Here is a 19,940-nt window from a genome sequence, read left to right as displayed (position 1 = left end):
ACTCTGTCACCCCGGGTTATCAGGAGAAAAGTAAACCCTGATACTGTGACCTCAGCCATAGAAATTCATCCCTAAAGCAGTAAGAATGCAAACATATGACTTCATTTAGTTTTGGGAGAAACGCGACTTATGTTTCAGATAGACATCTGAGCTGAAAACAACAGCTAACGTTTCTGGCAATACTTGACAATATATTGACAGTAACTAAGTATTCTTCTAAACATCATATTTTAAAGCTTGTAAGTCCAACTGAAGTTGAAGGGGCTCAAGTCTTTTATGGTTTACAGCTTCGGGGGCTCTGAAAGGAGTTACAGGCTGTGTTAACTCCTCTACAATTAACACTGTAACAGGGTAGGATGGCTGCAGGATGACAACAAAGGCTGTGATTTCATAGCAGTTAATAATAGGATGTGTCATTACCATTGCGAGAGCAGACCTGATGTCTGGCCAGAGGAGTTTGAACCTTTGAGGGTGCCATTATTCTGGGTGGCCTGAACAAACTTAAAAGCAGCAGCAATTTTCCTGTTAAAAGAAAATAACTGTTAATCTGTTAGGAACACGACATTGATTTTGTCATGCGTCTAAAGAACTAATAAGGCCTGACAAAACCTGCGACAGCATTAACTGGTTTATCTGGTGACCTTTCATTTTTTCACTGTATGACAGAGTATAAGTTTTCAGTACTAGCATTAAATTAAAAATGAAACACTGACTCAGACAAAGTGTGCCTTTAACACTACACAGCTGGAAAATGATCTCATGCCTTTTCAGCAAGTGCACAGATTTTTTTTTTTTGATTGCTGTGGAACATTTATCAATTCCCATTAAAACCATTTGCTCCATTATATAGAACAAAAATACAGTGTTCAAGTTCCTTTATTTGATATATGCTGAAATAAAATCAAGGAATGGTCCAGTACTATGGGTTACAAATGCAACAGTGGTTATCCTCACAAACAATTCATCTTTTACACCAGGAATGCACTTTCATGTCTAGAACATCATGATAAGACTGCATTAAAGAAAAAAAGTAGCATACATCAGTTTCAGTATGTCAGACCAATGTTTTCAGAAGAAAACAAAGATAAATATTTAGGTCTAACAGAGACAGTAATATTTAAATACTGTAACATAGTCTAATATAGTGCAATGATATTTAAATATTACAACATAGACTATAACTAAAGAATTACCTTACAATATTGCGTTTTCCTAGATACCTGAAATTTTGAAGACAAACCCTGAAAGATAAAACAGCACATTTTACATCTATTAATGATTCCCTAAATACGTAAAATACTATGACATGCTACTATGAATATCTCTTCTGGGAGGAAAACCCAAAGCATTAAGGCCCTTGTTCATGGAAATGGCCAACATATTGAAGGATATTGGTTTCATTAATAATATCTTGTTACAAATTTGGAAGATAATGGAAAAATAATCCAACATAAAAAACCTATCACCCTATGCCACAAGGTGGACAAAGAGAAATTATTTGCAGTAGCCAGTTTAGAACATCATCGTTTAACATGAAATCAATGAATCACAAAGTGAACTTACTCTAAAATGCTGAAAAAGTCTGTTATTTCTGAGAATGGTGCTCGCAACCAGTATGAAATCAGTGCATCTAAAGGGAGATATTAAAATGTATTGTGTATCTGTTAGAGGGAATTAAACTTGACCCAAAGCCTGTAAAATACACTGATAATTATTCTATTTTAACTTTGGTTTGGATTCAGCATTCCATTCACAATATTTCACAACAATGTAAACTAGGTAATGTACATTTTCTTACCTTCTGAAATGGTTTTCATTATGTGAAGGAAACACATAAGAAGGCTTCTAGTTTCAGCTTGATCCAACTTGTCAAAACGAAGGGTTGATCCAATCAAAGACAAAGGTCTCATGATCTGTTGAATTGACAGTGAAGGGCCTTGTTGAGTATAGTAATAACTATCTAAATCTAGGAATCATTTTCAACATTTGCACATGTACCTTTTCACACGTGTCAGTTCTCTCACTGTTTTTTTCATTGGTACTTGGGTTAGATTCAAGACTTGCTAAGGAAGCTCTGGAGTCAGCATGGTTTGCTGCAGAGATAGCTATTGATGAAAAGGCTGTAAATGAAAGTCATAGCAAACATGCTAAACTAAAACATTTATGGATACAAAAACTAACAAGAAAAATGGAGAACTTAAAATGTGTTGTGCTGGATTGATACCAGTGCTTTGAACTTCCAATGCCAAAGCTATTGATGGGTATGTTTAGTATAAAAAACATTCAACAAGTTGAAGTAAAATCACCGAGTTTGCCATCATTCATGGCATTAATATACCCTGTTGTGTTCCATAAGGCCTGACCCAAAGCCATGAAAATCAGTGGAAAGATGCCTGTGGACTTCCCTGAATTTTGAAATGGAATGTGGAAGAAGTAAACAAAAGTTGTGTTTCTACCCTTCCTTTAAGCCTGGGAAAATTAAGAGCACTTAGTTTTAAGCCTGGGAAAACTAAGAATGGCTTCAAGAACAATTTCAGGAGAAACCTTGGGACTATCAACCCAGGCAGACTGCAAGAATGAACTCAGGTACAGGGATCTTGGGGAGCCTAACTACTGGCATCATTCCAAAGCAGGAGAGTAAGTGAAGCAGTGGAAGAAGAGCAGCTTCACAAGACAAATAAAATCAATCCAAAAACACCCAAAGAGAAGAGAAACATCGCATACCATGTTTCCCTGAATATCATATAAAATGGGTTAATGATATCATCCATGAATACTAAGCAGAAAGCACAATGCATTGAGATACACAGAAATCTACCTGTGTACGTGATCAGTCTGTCATTTATACCTGCTATGGAGTTCAAAACATCTTTGGAAAAGGAAGTGTCCACGGAATTTGCATGTTTCATAGCCGTCTGGCTCTGAAATCCTCCAGCTGTACTCAAATCATCCCTAGATCCCTGTATTTTGAAATAAACAGAATAAACTCTGCTAAATGTTATCACTGTTTACTTTTACAATGACAGCACATATGCAATGATGATTTTTCTTAGACACTGAGCTAGAAAACCTACTTTCAGCTGTTGATACATGGCAGCTTTAAACAAATAAATCAGGGCTTACTGTAATATGCCCAAGTTAGCCCCAATGTGAAACACTCATCACTGGAGTTAAAAAGAACATACCAAGTCTGTGTTTGCTTCTTAAAAATTAGCATAACATTAGGATAGGAGCATTAAATGCTGTTAGCGATTATCAGATTAAATAGACTGATTTACTGAAAGAACACAACACCCCTGCAGAAATTATTTCTAGTTTTTAGATCAGGTCTGATTAGAACACATCTAGTCTTTTAAGAAATAAGCAAATCTGCTCCTCCTCCACATGCACAGTTTATACAAACGTTTTTTGTGTCAGAATCTAAAGGTATTCTGTACCCCTTCCCTCCTTCAACTACTTGTATGCATTCCCTCTACTTCGTACTGTTGCTCATGGTCCCTCTTCCTGTACTAAAGAAACTGCTTGTGGATCCATGACATAACCCTGAAAAAAAATCTGTGAGTGATGAGAGATTTTCTCTACAGCAATGTCTCTCAGAGATCTGCCCAGGGACCTGCCAGAGGGTAAGCCCGCAGCCCATGGCACAAGCGCAGACACACAAACTGCCTGGGGTTATGAGCCTCTAATTTGGAGCTTCCAGCCCTGGAACTGTCCCAGACTCAGGGTCCTGCCAGTACAGACTCCCAGGGCTCTGCACGTGTTGGGTAAATCAAAACCTTTCAAATTAAACATTTTGGGTGCAAACGAATCAGCATTTTTAGAACTATATTTTGCCATCTAATTTCTGACCAGGGCACATTTGGACTTCTTCCCGCCAGATTGCTTTTCTCAGACCTTAGGGTCAGACCTCAGTTTGATCCTTTCAGTGTTCTGAAAACTCACAGGAATTACCTGATTGGAAGTGTTGATATTGAAAAGGAACATATCCTTCATGTAAATCCTTGGCATATTGTCCAAAAGCATTCCATAGAGTGGCATGTACAGGTTTGCTATTTGTGCTTGTTTTGCCTAAAAAATAAGTGATATAAATACACCTAAATAAATTAATTAACGTACACTGGTTGGCTAAGGATGTTTCACATATTTTATAGCCACTGTATGAAAAAGAATAAACAAACAGCTTCTTTACCGGCTCTGCGTATCGATCATCAAATGAATGCTTTGCCATTAAGTTTTTAAGCACAGCCAAAGCCAGGTGCCTAATATCCTGGTCTTCTTGCAAGGCAAAACCAACCTCCCGCAGCAGTACTCCAATTAAGAAATGTTTACGGCAAAATTCATTGGTCAATGTGTACTCTGGAATATCTTGGAACAGAAAGGACAAGAATGTCTAAATTAATGTATGTTATATAAAAAAAATTCCCCTTCCATTTTCAAAAATGTCAGTAACTTTGATTTATTTAATCCACTGTTAAATCTTGATTTCCTGAACTGTCCATCCCACTCCTCCAATTTATATGCGTATACCAATATTAGAATCTCAAATGCTTTGCACACTTAGTCACTTCTTGAAGGCACAGGGTAAAAACAGTTGTTTCCATATTCTATCTAGAAGAGTTCTAAACCACACAGATCCAGACTAACAAATGGTGATTAATGTTCGCCTGTATTTGTCCCAGTTTAGTAGCAATAGTTGTAATACATATTGTAGTTCTTAATGCACAATTCTACTTAATTCTTATGCCGCCATTTTGCTCATACCTGATGTTCGATAGTCCTGGGTTGATTCTGAAGGTGTCACAGGGTCTTCATTTATCATAAATATAAAACAATAACAGGTAAAAATCATTAAAAAACACAGCAAAACATAAGTGCATAAATTATTTACTTTATATCCTTTTGAATTATTCGACTGCTATTCGAATGAAACAGTTTCTCCTGGGCTGTGCCAGTAGCTTTTTATTTAAAACTTTGGACAACTGTTTCATATAGAATGGAAGATGAATAGACAGTTCTAATTCATTATTCATAAGAAATTACTGTGATGAGTTTCAGTTTTTAAATCCCACTAAAAACAGTATGAAATGGCAAATCATTTTATTCATCAAATTATTCTAGAGACATTTTTTCTCCACAATGGCAAAAAGTAATAAACTTCACAGTGCTTTAACAAGTGGTAGTTGTACACTTGTTGTCTGACCAGGTTAAAAATTAATTGTTAACCAATAACTTGCCACTCTTCAAAATGTGCTGTTTGGAAAACAAAAATTTCTAAAGCTTCATAGCAGCAGTGAGCAGCAGAACTGAACTCTTTAAGGTGGCAAAAACTAAAGCAAAAAAGAGACAAGGGTCCATCCTTTGAGAAATGCTGCACAGAAAGATCATACTGCTTTTCCTGGAAGGTACCTTCTGCTCTCAGCAACTTCAGTGACCACATCCTAAGTGAACTTCACAGAGTCCACAAAACTGTCAGAACTGTCACTGGTGCCCTGGGCTAAAATCCCCGTGTCTTTGAATGAAGAGGAAAAGCACCTAGTAGTGAGCATTGGCCACAAAGTTAGGTTCTAAACAACAGAGGCATGCAAAGGAAGAGGGAAAAACCCTGCTCTCACTGCAAGCCTCATGCTCTCCAGGTGGAAGGAAACCTGTTGTGCATGCAAACTGTTCAGCTAGAAGGTGGGTAGCCATGGGAAGTAGGGCTCATCAGCACAAGCCCAGCACTGAGCAAACGTGGCTGCTACTTGGCTTGGGGCATAGGCAGAGAATTCACTCCTCTGGTAGAGCATAGGCAAAACCTGCTCATATTTCCCTGCAAAACATAGGATATACACATTATTCCCGGCCTTGAGAAGTAGCTCAGGAGGCACCAGCAATGCATTCTGAAATGGGTCTCTCTTGCCATACTGCTCCAGGTAAAACATTGCACTACTCAGCCATTTTCTGCCAAGTTGGCACAATTGCACGGGACCCTCCTGTCAATCCTAGAGATACTTTGGAGGCAGAAGTATCAACAGCCTATCATCCACGAAGGTGGAGGTTTCCAAACTCCTTCTGTGTGACCAGCTCAGATCTTCCTCCCAAAGAAGGGGCCGTTGTGGACAAGTCACTCACAGCTGCAGCAAGAAAGCTCTACCCAGTTACTAGTTTCACAATTCTCTTACCACCGCTTCAGCCTTAGTGTCTTTCCCTTCCTGCTCTACCTGTTTAAGCCTTTCCCTAGCTCATCATCTCCCAAGGCTTTAGTAATTCCGTGTTCACAACCAATCCAGTTCATTCACCACAAGCTTCCAGAGGAAGAGTCACCTCTCAGCTGGACAGGCAGGGGTTGTGTATATTTAGTGTGATAAAAATAATGTCACTTCACCATGGCTGTAAAGTACCACACCTGACAAGATATTACGGGCTTCCATGGCTGAAGAAACAGACACAGTACTTCGGAGTTGTTACCTGAACCACCCAATAATTCCTTGCTGTGCAGAAACCCTTTCAGCACGACAGCTTACCAGGAATGTTTGAAGACCGTATGGGCAGGCACAGAGGGATAAAGTGTTCATGGTGACAGACTTCTTGGAGAAAGTCGAATTTGAACTGATGTAAAGTCTGAAAATCACAACAGGCATCAGCTCAGTTTACATTAAAAGACAGAAAACAGTAAGACAGAACTGCACTATTTATCACTACCTTAAAATTCATACTCCCAACCAAGAGTGAAACTTTATGGCTGGCTATGCCAAGCTACATGAATAACATCTGGTTTTCTTATGTTATCAGAGGAACTTGTCACAGACCAACAAGCTTTTAATGTATTCCTCAAATATGACTTTACATTGAAGATGTACTGATAAATCTAAGCCTGATTTAAGCAACATATTAAGGCAAATTTAAAGCTACCCTGGGTCTTTTAATGGTATATACTGTAACATAAAATCATAGTCAGGTATCTTCCTCAGTTCATGCAATTTAGGACCATCATAATTATTATTTCTTTTTTTTTTTCTTTTCTATTTTGTCCACCAAAAACAAAGCTTTAGCCACACAGGCCTGATCCCACACTTACTGATATTGGTGGAAGCTTCCTCTATTGATGCCAGTGAGTTCCAGTTTCTAGGGATTTTGGTATTATGTAGTAATGTGTTAATATATTAAGTCAGTCAATCCCTGATAAACTGTAGTTTTTCTGCTGCTACCATCAGACTAGGATACCTGGAACATGCTTTTTACAATCTACTGAGAGCAGAGAATGGTAGGGAATTTTTCTCGACATGTTTTATTGCACTGTAGTACCTGAGCATGAATACAGTTGTCCATTAATAGCCATTAGACCATGCAATCAAAGAAATGAAGCAGCTGAAATGTATTTTTCAGGAAATGTGATATTTTGAAGGAACACCATGCTGAACTGAGTTCCAATGAGACATTTTAACTTTTGAATAAATATTTCTCAAAATGATGCTTACCTATCAAAATATGGAATACTGTGAATGTTTCTGTGGAATAGAAACTATGATGCTTCATTCACAATTAAATTCAGACTGCAACGTTATATACTGACACACCTATAAACTACAGCAATACATGCCATTAAATTTCCTGAAAAGAGAGGTCAGATTGTGGTATAATCTTTTTGATAAATAAACAATCCCATTAAAGAAGCAAAGATACACAGAAATGAATCCTGCAGCAAATTTTAACAACCGACTCTTACATAGGGGTCTGATTGAAAATGGAAACAATCCAAGACAACGGCCTTTCCTTGAGGTCAGAAATCTCTCATTTTATTTTATGGCTATTGTTTTTAAGTGCTGCAAAGCCTGTTCCAGTGGCACATCTGTCTCAGCTCTGCAGTGATTTTGCTTCATGCATCCTGGCAGATGGCTCTGAAGTGAAGCTGGGTGGCTGGCAATGTGCACGCACTTACTGCCAAGGAGCTGCTAATTTCTAATGTGCACACTGACTAATCTCAGGCTTTTCTACTGGCCATTATATTGTCCTTTTTTAAAATAAACATCTGTTTTTGAAGCTGAATGTATTTAGTGAAGTTTGAAATGTGGAAACTATTTTCAGAATACATAAAATGTTGTTTGCAGAATTATAGACTCCAGGTTACAACACTAATACCAAGAAACTCCATTCTACATCTGCTCCAGAGATTACTTGAAATATCTGAGTGCAACATGAAGTTTGGTTTTACTAAAAAGTGAAATAGACTGGAGTAATCTCATTCATTACCTACAAATACCAGATCAGCACTAAAGAGTTATAAAAGATTAATGGACAAAATTTTTGTAAGCTTTTTGGAAAAGATGCATTCTGTTATTTATTGTCTTGTACACCCTGGCATGACAGTTCAGAAACCCAGCTGCGTAGGATAAAGACCAGAAAGACTCATTGAGTGGAAGAAGAGTAAAGGAATCAAGCTGAATAATTTGGGGACCTCTTGCAGTTTGAAATTTATTGTCCAAACTAAATCACTGACTATTATAGATATTATTGAAGAAATTTGGGCTGCAGGGAATTTTCCTACTGGCAAGTGCAAGCTAATTTGGAGCTGCCTGGCTTTCTCACATTAGCAATGAGGTAAAAAGTATACCATTCAAAGTAACCAAGATATTACATACGTTCTCAATTGAATTTACACAATGGTAAGTTGTTCAGATTTTTTTTTACTGCTCTAAAAGAAAATTACTGCCAACAGTTGCTGATATTTGTAGTCCAAACCACAAGTGTACTCTCCAAAGAATCAAATCTCAAATTCAAAGAACTGTTCAGCCATTTCCATGTTTTACTCTTAGGAGTCCTTGTAGAGCCTGCTTTTGCAGGGCTCAGTGAGAAAGTGTTTGGACACAGCTACTTACTTTCAGAAAGGAGAACAGATGGCTCAAAAACAGCAATAACAAAAGTGAAATGTTATTCTTGTTAATAGTAGTCGCAGAGTGGTAATTACTAACGATACTTACCACTTAGCCAAGGTTTAAGCAAAACATTTGTTAATGTCTTATTCATCTGCAAAGGGGAAGTGTTCTTAACTGCACATCTGTTGATTTTTGTGCATCTAAAGTACTTCCCAGAAACAGTCATAGAAGTTTCATGTTTAACCAAAAGTCTGTCTACAGGGGACCTTTTGCAAAATTAAGGTTTTAACAGTGTTAAGTGTTTCCACTGACTTGAGTTCTGAGAATGGCAAAGCAATGGAATAGATTATAAATACTCTTAATATAAAAACATTTTGTTAGTGAGTTACTTAGGGAAAAACAACGACAACAAAAAAAAAATCAAAACTATACCTTGCTATCTCCTGTTCCAAACATACTTATATAATTGTTGACCATCTTGAACACAAATCCACGGTCCATAAATGTAAAGCAGCGCTAAGAAAGGGAGAAAAATATTATTTTATAGCAAAAAAAGCAGTACCTGGCCTCATTTACTTAGCCATTTACCTTCTATTACCTATAAACCTGCATCATTTGGGCAGGTGAAGTCAGTCTCATGCAGGGCAAGGAAAACTGTGGAACTGGTGAATTTGGCTCTTCACACCCTGCCTTGTAATAACAAATCTATTATACTTTTCATTTTCACTGTCTACAGTCTAAAATAACTATTACACTGTACTGTGCACCAAAAGAAAGATTATCTAATAAAAGTTATTCACGTACTGCAACACTCAGTAACTAGAGGTGGTATGTGATGGGAGCTGACCTGAGTATCCCCTTCAGTGACAGAGCAATGACTCCTGAAGAATCATTCCAGACAAAATACTCACTGTTTGTGAACTATGTTGTCTCTCTGGGAGCAAATACTGAAATAAATTAAGAATGTGATGAGGATGTTATGTCTCTGACTGATGAGGCTAAATAGCCAGGTGTAAAGGTTTTTTGAGGCCCCTAGTGCTACAGTTATTGACATTTTTCCCTTGCAGAGTCAGCCCATGAGACAGGGAAGGTAATCTTGAATTTCCCGTCTCAACTGGTGCTTCTGAACTCTGTGAAGCTAGCAAAGCCCTAAGCCTTCTGCTACATAGTATTCAAACAAGACTCCTGCAAGCCTCAGTCTGGGCAGTCATATCATGTCTCATCCATGTAATTATTTCTGTCAGAGTAGATTTGCAGAGAAATTAAAACAAAACCATATGCCTTATCACATAACACAACATTACTGTCTTCCCAGTTCAGATGAACAACAAAAATAACATTCTAAACTGCAGCAACAGCTTCTCCATTTATGCTCCTGCTTCGAACCAATCCTTCCAAATGATACAGTATGGAGAGATGCAGCTTAACATCAGTTTATCAACAGCAATTCGGGCTTCCACATGAAAGCAACAACAGAGATCAATACAGTGGACATCAGTTTCTATCCATTCTAAATTCTATCATTTATTTTATTTATATATCAAAGTAGAAAAATCCATCTTCAGTTTGTGGTTGTTTTCCTTCTAACCGCACCTCCATTCTGCTGCTGGAATACAGCTCTCTCCTAATGCTGTGTTTCAATCTGTCATAAAAGATAGGAGCCTAGGTTTCAGTGTACACTGTGTACAACATTCTGTATGCTAATGGAAGTGGTTCCCTCCTCACCCCCAAGGTTTATTTCTAGTTAAGTAGCTGGGAATGCCTCTTACTGAATGCCAATTTTCCCATGCTCTACAGCTAATTCAGTGTTGGGAAAATAAACATGATTGAGAAATATTAGAACAAAAAGAAAAAAAAAAAAAAGCAAACCCTATTTGTGACTTTTCCAAAGCACATGTATTTATTTATATCTAGTAAATAAACTGGCATGACACACTTAAAAGGTAGGTTACAGTATTTCACACAATACTTGCAACTTACTTACTCTGGTTTGTAAAAGTCACCTACTGTGGTTATGATTAGGAAATATTAATCTACCCACACTCATTCAGAGATGCAGTATTTAAAGAAAAAATAACTACTGCAACTACAAGAAGCTTACCAAGCTTCTTACCAATTTGAATATAACAGAAGAATTTGTAGAGTTTGCAAACTTGGGCTCTTTTAGAAAATAAATACAAATCAATCAGAACTGTTTTAGAACAAAATTAGAAAAAGCTTCTGAATTGTCAAAGACCCAAAGGAATAGAAAAACTGAACTACAGGTCAATGCTAAACTTGGAAATCGAGCCATCATTGACGCAGAATTGTTTTTATTCCCTTCAGTTTGGACTGAATAGATTCACTCTTGCACTAAATATGGGCAAATAAGTATAATGACAGAACATCTCACCTTGAGGAACTTGGCAGTGCTGTAGTTTGCATTCCTGGTTTCTTCAAGAGCATCTTTGTGCTTCCAAACAACATGGTCTGCCAAGACCATCACAAGGGTATCCAGCTCAGTTTGGAATGATTCTGGAAACCTCTGAGTTCGAGAAACCTAAGCAGTGAATGGATAGATAATCACTTGATTGCATGTTATTACATATTAAATCTGAAAACAAGTTCAAGCCAAGAGCAAAGACAATAAAAACACAGGTCATTTGACGTATAATATTTCAGTACTTATAGAATTCCATCGATCTTGTCCATTAGAAAGCGGGAAATGCTATCCACAGATTCCAGCACAAATATACTCATAGAGTCTTTGATAACCAGGCAGAAAAGAGGCAGACAGGAAGTGACACCGATCGCCAGATATGACAAGTTTGCTCAAAGCAGAGCAAAGTTTCTAGATCTCTCATTTGCCATCTAGTTACTCACTGCCAGGTAACCACCAGAAATTACAGAATTCTCATTCCATTCTAACCCATCCTTTACAAAGCTGATACAACTGTATTTTTGGTCCACCAGCTCTGTACAATCTGGAATAGGTATGAGTTATATTTTTGCAGGTAAAAACAATATTTTAAAATATGTAATAGCTTCTTTTTTTTTTTTTTTTTTTTGACCAGTCAAGAAGAAAACTTCAACTATACTTATTTCACATAATTCTGCATTTTATATTTTCCCTTGGAACCTGATTGCCTCATTAAGAGCAACACATATACTTACTTTTATTTTGTTTGTATCAACTAAGTGCTGTGCCATTGATTTTAAGGTAACTGCAAAGAAGAACCACGAGTGCTGTTCAAAAGAAGAAAAAATGACATTAGGAGATATGATTATTTTATAAATATTTCATGAGGCTAATTCCATTCTTCAGAGATGGACTGCATTTCTCAGTAATGCACATGGGTAAACTCCACATGACAAAGAAATGGAAGAGTCCAAGTGCTACATATTTGAGTAACTTTGCATGATAGAATCACAGAACGTCCTGTGCTGGAAGGGACCCACAAGGACCATTGAGTCCAACCCCTGACTCCTCTCAGGACCACCCCAAAACCAGGCCATGTATCTGAGAGCGCTGCCCAAACTCTCTTTGAACTCCAGCAGGCTGGGTGCTGTGATCACTGCCCTGACAAGCCTGTTCAGTGCCCGACCACCCTCTCAGTGAAGAACCTGAACAGTTGAGCATGTCTTTGCGACTGAGCACTCCTGAGCTAGCACTGACTAGCTTTTATACCAGAACCTGTAGGTTCTGGGAGCACTGATGGAGCTTGCATATGTATGAACTTCTTAGACCTGTTTTATGTGAGGAACTTCAGGAAACCTCAATCCTTCTCATTTTGGTCACTGCCCATCAAAGGCAGCAATTAAAATCAGACATAAATGTCCTACTTACACATTAATATTCTCTATGCAACAACTTTTAAAACAAAAAATAAATCAAAATGTCCTAAAAGTAATTGCTAATGTCATATTATGCAGTAAGTAGGTTCCCCACCCTGACTGAGCAGTAGAAGAAAGGATGAATTTTATTATGCAAACCATGGCACTCTGAGAAATTAGTTATGTTGAAAAGCTCTAGAAAGTCTTTTAAGTCCGTTCTGTTGAATCAGCGCAGGCTGTGATTTGTGCAAAGCTCACACAGGGAAAGAGAATGGGAGAAAGAGATGTGACAAGACTTTCCATGCAGAAAACCAGTATGAAAACTACAAATGGGCTAATTCAGTATTGTTCACCTTTAAAACCTGTTTCACGGTTACTTGGTCATTTAACTTCAGAAGACCAGTCATATTCTTGGCCAGCTCCTCGTGAACAGTTCTCTCCTCAAATGATTTGGTCCTGAACACATACTGAAGGAGAAAAGAAAAAATAATAATCAAAATGTATATTAAAACAAACATAAAAAGTCTTAGTAGGAGAGGACACACCTCGAACAGCTGACAACCTTTACTTTCCAAAACATTTTGACTGAAAAATACATTCACACAAAGTTTAATTCCCCTCACAGTGGCACGACATCACTCCCCAACAAAATTTGAGTTTTAAACACAACTTGCTATTAATTTCAGCTTAATGTGAACCAAGAGGAATTTCTGCTTAAAATTGTTGCTGCAGTGTTTTTTTCTTTCCAATAGGGCATAGGAACCTGATGCCTCTAAACTGTCTTCCAAGCCATTTCACCAGAGTGGATAAAAAAAAAAAAAAAAAGGCAAATAGAGGAAGTAAGGAGGGTTTTTCACCCACCTAGTCAGGGCCACCTTTCACTTGCTCCTTTCTTCCAATGGCAACAGTTAGAGCTGGTAGCAACTCTTCATCCTGAAAGGTGTAAAGCACCCACTAGAACTGATGGAAGGGGAAAACTACACCCCTTTTATAAATCAGACCCTCCAGATAGGAATTTACCTACCAACTTGCCCAGAACTCATAAACATAGTATGAGTTTTATTCAACATTTTATTAAGCTAATAATTTGGTACTGGAATCTACTAGGACTTCCCAAAAGCAAGAGCACTGCAAGTGCACCAGTTGGGAATAAATACCTTTTCAATACAAATAGAAATAATGTAAAAGAAAGGACTAACACTTGAAAATATCTTATTAATATTCAGCGTTATTTCTGGAGCAGATGCAGTAAGTTCTCCCTGTGCAATGTGGTACTTCTGTGTCCACGTCACGTGTAGTTTCACATTGTTATTGTATCTGAGTGACTCGCAATTCTGAATTTACTTATTCTCAAAACAGCATCTCTAGAGTAGGTATTCTTCATTTCCTTACAGACGGATAGAAGAGATTAACAATTATTGGCTTTTGACTGCTGCTGAAAATGGGAAAACAAGCTAAATGGACTTTTGGTAGAGCTGATTAATCACCTGCTATTTCAAATACTTTTAGCCACAATAGGTGTCTAATGTAAATTTCAGAAGTTCCTGATTAGCAGAGGTGTTAATAGCCCTTCAACTAACTATCTTTAAATGTTACATTCATTATTACTTTGCAGCCTGAACAGTTCTGATGGACTTCAGCAGAATTCCTCTGGGTTTAAATTAGGGTACTTGAGAGTAGAATTTGACTACTAAGGTGCTCAGATGCATAGCCTATAAACATGTAGTTTCATGAAGTGTGAAAGTATATCCACACCTTGGAGATATCAACCAACTGTTGTAAACACTGAAATAAAAACATCTTTCTCTTTTAGTAACCTGACTCCTATCATACTTTCATTATATTACCCATAACTTGCTGAAGTTTCAGAGTTTGTCAGGAAACTATTTGCTTTCGCTTTATTCCTGAAGTTAATTTAAAAAACCTCATGTCACATATTAGTCACAATCTACAAATGAAATTTATGTTATGAAAACTACTTCATTCACAGTGAATCAGCACATCACTATAGCTAGAAGCCCATACAGACATTTGTCACTCAACACTTCACATTCATAAATACTTTGTGACAATTTCCATTAGTTCCATCACCACCAAACGACAGCAAGGCAAGATACAAAGTGATAGCAATATCTACCTCAATTCTCTTAATAACCTGCAATTCTCCTTTATTCTGTCATTTGATATAAACAAATAAGGTAATCAGCATGAGACTCAAAGATATAATTTACTCATTACTGATTCCTCTAATAAAGCCTCTAATAAAGCCAGAACCAAATTTTCCAGTCTCCTCTCTCAATTAATAAATAAATAAATAAGGAAAAAAAACACTTGAGAGGAAAAAAAGTAACACTTACTTTAAGTTCATTTATTATTTTTTTTCAGTCAGTAATAGTAGTTAATGTAACCTTTTACTTAAAAACATGCTTCTTCATAAAATTCTCAGCTTCTAAATCTGATACCTAAACATATTCTTGATTAGATACTTACTGGTGTACAGCATTATTCATACTAATTTAATGGATATTTAAATTGATGCAGATAACAAAGAAGTCACCTTTAAAGAGGCCACTACTTTGGCTTTTAAAGTAATACTACAGCTTCCCCCAAACCAAAACAAAGATACATATACATTCTACATAATGCCTTCATCAAAAATAATGATGGATGAAAAAAGCTGAGTAAACAGGGTGTAGTTATAAAAATCTGAATTCCACAGATGAGAAATGAATTTATGTACAATAGCATTTGTAAAGACACAGGATCTTGAAACTAAATTCATTTCTTAAGAAAATAATCACAAGGTTGGTTAAAAATTTGTACCTCCCTAAAAAACACAGCAATTTGAAACCATGAACAGCACCTGTAATAAGTTATATATAAAAATTATTACTCATGAATAACTTTTAACTGTAGTAAGGGTAATCCTGTAAATAAATATCTGTCAGCTGGACAGATATTTAAAAGCTGTAGATCTCTTCATGGTCAAAAGAAATGCTGCAAACTGTCAAACTACATTAAATCAATCTCTCACAGGTATCTATCTAGCTCAAGTTTCCTGATCTTTCAGGTATTTATCCGCACACACACACATAAGCCCTGCAATGTGGGAAGTTCTCTTAGCTTAACCCCATTTTACAGAGACTGACACTAAGTCTACACTCTTAGCTCAGCTGGAAGCACATTTGCACCACACCTTGCTTCCAGAAGACAAGGCCCTCCTACATGTCTTCTAAAAGACATCCGCTCCTCCCACAGCCGAGGGCAAGGAGAGGCAGCATAGTTTGTCCATGGTGGCACAGGGAACTTATGACAGAGGACTGAAATTCACTCAGTCTCTTCCAAGGCTTATGTTAGTTTCCTCACTGCTGAGTCACCCGGCCTGCCAGTGGCAGAAAGCCACAATGCTAATACAGAGAAAGCTACAAACAAGTACAACTAAAAATAAACAAGAAAACAAACAAACAAACCCACACAAAATAATTAAGTTTAACAGCAGTCATACCGTCACATAAGAATTGATGCAGTTGTCTAGTTGTTCTTCGTGGCACTTAGCAACAATATTAGTAAGAACCCTGAAAGTTTAAAAAGAAAAAAGTCATACAGCAGAGAAAAGGACATCTAATGCACCACATTGTTCTGTTATCAACTCCCCGTTTAAAACAGCCCCTGATGGATATGATCCAAATGATGAATAGTGCATGCAGAAACTGTCCCACTAGGCAAAAACAGTCACTCCTTGGGCCCTCCACTTGCATGGATCATGCTGCTATATATGCATTCATCTAGTAAAATACTCACAGTATTAATGATTACACCTGTACTGACATTACAACAGAATGCATCTATTAACTAACTAAAGCTTGTAAGGACTTATTCAAATTGGGAGTAAGAAAAAAATAAACCATGCTGATGAAACAGAGAAGCAAGAGCCTCCTCCACTCGCAATGCTACTTATCTGGTTCTCTCAGATCTTGGTGATTCTATGAGGCTCTGATGTTTTCTTTATGCCTTCACTGTTAATCAAGGGCACACAGGAGCCTGGGCTCCAGCCCAAGTGTGCCTCTCTCCTGCACTGTTTGCATATAGCAGGGGTCTCAGCCCTTGCCTGAGCACCCAACCAGTCCAGAGGAACAGGCTGAGCACAGCACCTGCTTGTTCCTCAGCAGCAGGTGCTCTGAGCTTCTGTAAATCCCCTTGGTGATCAGCAATGTGGAAACAAATTGCCCAGGCCATGCCAACACCCACTTTCATGCCTGTGCTTCTGTTAACAGCAGAGATGGAACCATTTGAGATCAAGCGTTTCAGCAAAGTTTTCTCTTGCGTTTGTACCTGGGCCATCTTTTGTTTGATACCATTTTGTTTTAGAAAGCACACATTTGAGCAAGAAGTTATCTTCAAATTAACCATAACATCTCCTCCAATTTTTGAGACCATTTTTTTCTTCAGGTTTTAGATATTTAATATAGAAAACACTGCAGTTTTATAGACTTATTTTTATGTTGAAAGAATGGGGAGGAAACAGTTCATGATTCTCAAATATCAAAAGCTGTGGACTGTATCTCAAATTCAAGGGCACTCATAATAATGGCATAACTAAAATGGATTATTAATGCATAGATACACCAACAGGTATATGCCAGACTATGATCCACATACAAGTAATTCTAGTAGTTTGTTGATTTGAGAGTTTTCTGCAAATTCTTACTGTTGGATTCAAAAGTTTGTACTTCCTTTAAGTTTATATACTTCCTATATTTCATTTCTTGTTATTATTAGAAGTAAAACTTACAGCAACACACAAATGCTATGACAAAATCAGTTGTGCCCATTCTGATCCTTCAGCCAACCCTTACTCTGATCTGAAACTGAAATAAGTCCTAGCAAAGACAAGATAGAAATGATGCCATGTCGGGGCCTTGGACAAGTAAGTAATTATGAGGGAGTATAAAAGGGATAATGTTTTCCGCCCAACACATAAGCAATTCTAGCTTTTCATTCTGTTGTTGTTTTTAATATGTTCAACACAAGCTGCTCCAAGCTATTCAAAACAAAATACAATTTGTGTATATATATAGGACACGTCAATGAATGGCACACACAGCAGATGAACATATTCCCATTGACATCAACAGTACTAGCACAAAAGCCATCGCACATACAAGGGAAACAGAGACCCCACCTCCACCCCACTGAGGGTGTATATTCAAAATCTGATGCATGAAAAAAATTAGCATCCTTCAGTTTTGCCATCTAATCATTAAGTCTAAGTTTTAAACATCTACTTCTTCTGATGCATTTATTTTCCAGTCAATTGATATTTCAATTCTACCCTGGGAAAGATTCTTCATTTTCCCTAACTGGCCTTAGCATTAGTTATTTTGTTGGCCATAAAGGGGTCCTGAACAAAGGTCCTCTCTCTCTCTTTGAAAACTTTATGTAGTCATGAAATCACGCATTTACAAGGAAAGTTTCCTAGTACTTAGGTGTTGTCAAACTGGACTTCATCCTCCGAGGTGCCATGATCCTTTGACAAAATATACTGACATTCTAGCTTTCCAAGGCTAACATGAGGAAATCAGCTTCCTCATTCTGTTACGCTTTCCTAGTTAATCTTTCTTCAGGAATTAACTATGGAAAACAATCTGTGAAAAGCAAGAAAATATACAGACAGCAGATGAGTCTAACAGGGTTGCTGAGGGCATTTTTTCCAACTAGTTGTAGTCCCAATGTTTAGCTACTGGCAGAGGTACAACTGAAATAATGCTATGGCCAAAAGAAAATTCACTACAACTTTCTGCCCTCCTGCAGAGAACAATTATAATCTCTCCAGCATTTTTTTTTTTCTGCTGCACTGATTAACAGCATCAATAAAAACAATTTCATTATGTGAGGGGTGAGGAGACCCAGAAAATCATTCCAGCTGTTTGCCCACTCACTAGAAAATGCCTCCACTGCTTTTCAGATATTGCCGATACACTAATTAGAAAATGCCTCAGAAAAGCATGAACTGAATCTTTGACTCTGCACTGGCTAATGCAAGATGCCAAGCTCTTTCTATGCTGAATTCTACATATTCAGAGTTAAACATAAATTAAAATGGATATTCAGCACTTTTAGTAAGCAATTAACTCCTCAAGGACAAGACCTTTACCTATCGTTGCCTCAGGGTATAAAGACACATCCAACATGGGCAACGATCTCCTGGTTGGTATCAGAGTCAACCACATGATACCATGCTCTTCCACAACCTATTGCAGAGCCTTGTGTTAAGGTGGAAGCAGGCATTCTCACTTACTGAAGTCTAAATGCCACAGACAGCTTTTATGAGAGCAGCTATTATTGGATGAACATCTACAGAATTATTTTCTTCAGATACCTGGTCACAGCTGTTGTAACTTCATCGTCACTGTTTTGCACCAAAACCCAGAATAGTTGATTCAGGACTATGGGAAGAAAGTTCATAATTACATGGATCTTCTCTATCCTCAGCAAATTCTGTAATGGACATAAAAAAAAAATATTAGAGATTTCCAATATGAGCAGTGAAATCTCATTATTTGCTTTCCCGTTTCAGCAGGGAAAATGCTGTACAGCCACTGGTGGGGTAGTGGTAGGAAAACAGGACAACTAAGTGGAGGACTACTTCCCCACAAAATTTGTTCTAAATATAACCATCCATGCAGCTGTAGTTATTGTCCACATCTCCAAATTTGAGTATTTTGCTTTATCCTGATGAAAAACAAAGTAAGCAAACAAAAAGATTGAAACCAAAACCACAGCACTAAAAGAACTGTTTTTAAGACCTGCATTTCCTAACTTTTTTAGGAAAACTCATTCTTTCTATACTGATATCTGATAAAAATGAACTTGTAGCTAAAACAACTGTCAAAAGCACACTGATAAAAGCAGTATCAACACTCTAACCTGACTACAGAGACATTGTATTATCTTCTCTGATCAAGGAAGATACCGAGCTCTTAACTAAAAAAAAAAATCCTTTGAATTACTCCCAGTTTTACATTTCAGACATTTCCAAATAATTCCTAAATTTCTTCAAAGTTAGTCATGATTTATAAATAAAAGCAAAATGCCCTGGGGAGAATTATTTCTTGGTTATATTGCAAAGTTGATTCTTTATCACATACAACATTATTTTCTAATAAAATCAGTAAAATCTCTTTAAAAGGTAAACTACAAACAGTAAATAATGAACAGTGCAATGCTGGTTATTTAGATAACCAACTTACTGTCCAGAAAATTCTGAAGCTTTTA

At 37.3% G+C, this 19,940-nt stretch overlaps 1 protein-coding gene across 2 annotated transcripts in view; it reads right to left on the bottom strand.

Moving 5' to 3' along the window:
* The window catches only part of DOCK10 (dedicator of cytokinesis 10), a gene marked incomplete at its 5' end in the record, with an annotated part of 150,264 nt that overhangs the window by 26,156 nt on the left and 104,168 nt on the right, over positions 1 to 19,940 (bottom strand). For both annotated transcript variants that reach the window (XM_084291885.1, XM_084291886.1), the window contains 16 exons: positions 421 to 522; positions 1,194 to 1,241; positions 1,564 to 1,630; positions 1,799 to 1,913; positions 1,999 to 2,120; positions 2,849 to 2,960; positions 3,952 to 4,068; positions 4,190 to 4,365; positions 4,762 to 4,806; positions 6,504 to 6,600; positions 9,285 to 9,368; positions 11,245 to 11,391; positions 12,006 to 12,077; positions 13,019 to 13,132; positions 16,171 to 16,240; positions 19,045 to 19,163. In XM_084291885.1, the coding sequence (XP_084148011.1) occupies positions 421 to 522; positions 1,194 to 1,241; positions 1,564 to 1,630; positions 1,799 to 1,913; positions 1,999 to 2,120; positions 2,849 to 2,960; positions 3,952 to 4,068; positions 4,190 to 4,365; positions 4,762 to 4,806; positions 6,504 to 6,600; positions 9,285 to 9,368; positions 11,245 to 11,391; positions 12,006 to 12,077; positions 13,019 to 13,132; positions 16,171 to 16,240; positions 19,045 to 19,163 (1,607 nt within the window). The remainder of the gene's footprint in view (positions 1 to 420; positions 523 to 1,193; positions 1,242 to 1,563; positions 1,631 to 1,798; positions 1,914 to 1,998; positions 2,121 to 2,848; positions 2,961 to 3,951; positions 4,069 to 4,189; positions 4,366 to 4,761; positions 4,807 to 6,503; positions 6,601 to 9,284; positions 9,369 to 11,244; positions 11,392 to 12,005; positions 12,078 to 13,018; positions 13,133 to 16,170; positions 16,241 to 19,044; positions 19,164 to 19,940) is intronic.

This window comes from Netta rufina, assembly GCF_964035555.1.
Source record: "Netta rufina genome assembly, chromosome: 9".
NCBI classification, from domain to species: domain Eukaryota; kingdom Metazoa; phylum Chordata; class Aves; order Anseriformes; family Anatidae; genus Netta; species Netta rufina.
Note: the sequence above shows the minus strand (reverse complement) of the source record. Positions and strands in the feature narration are given on the sequence as shown.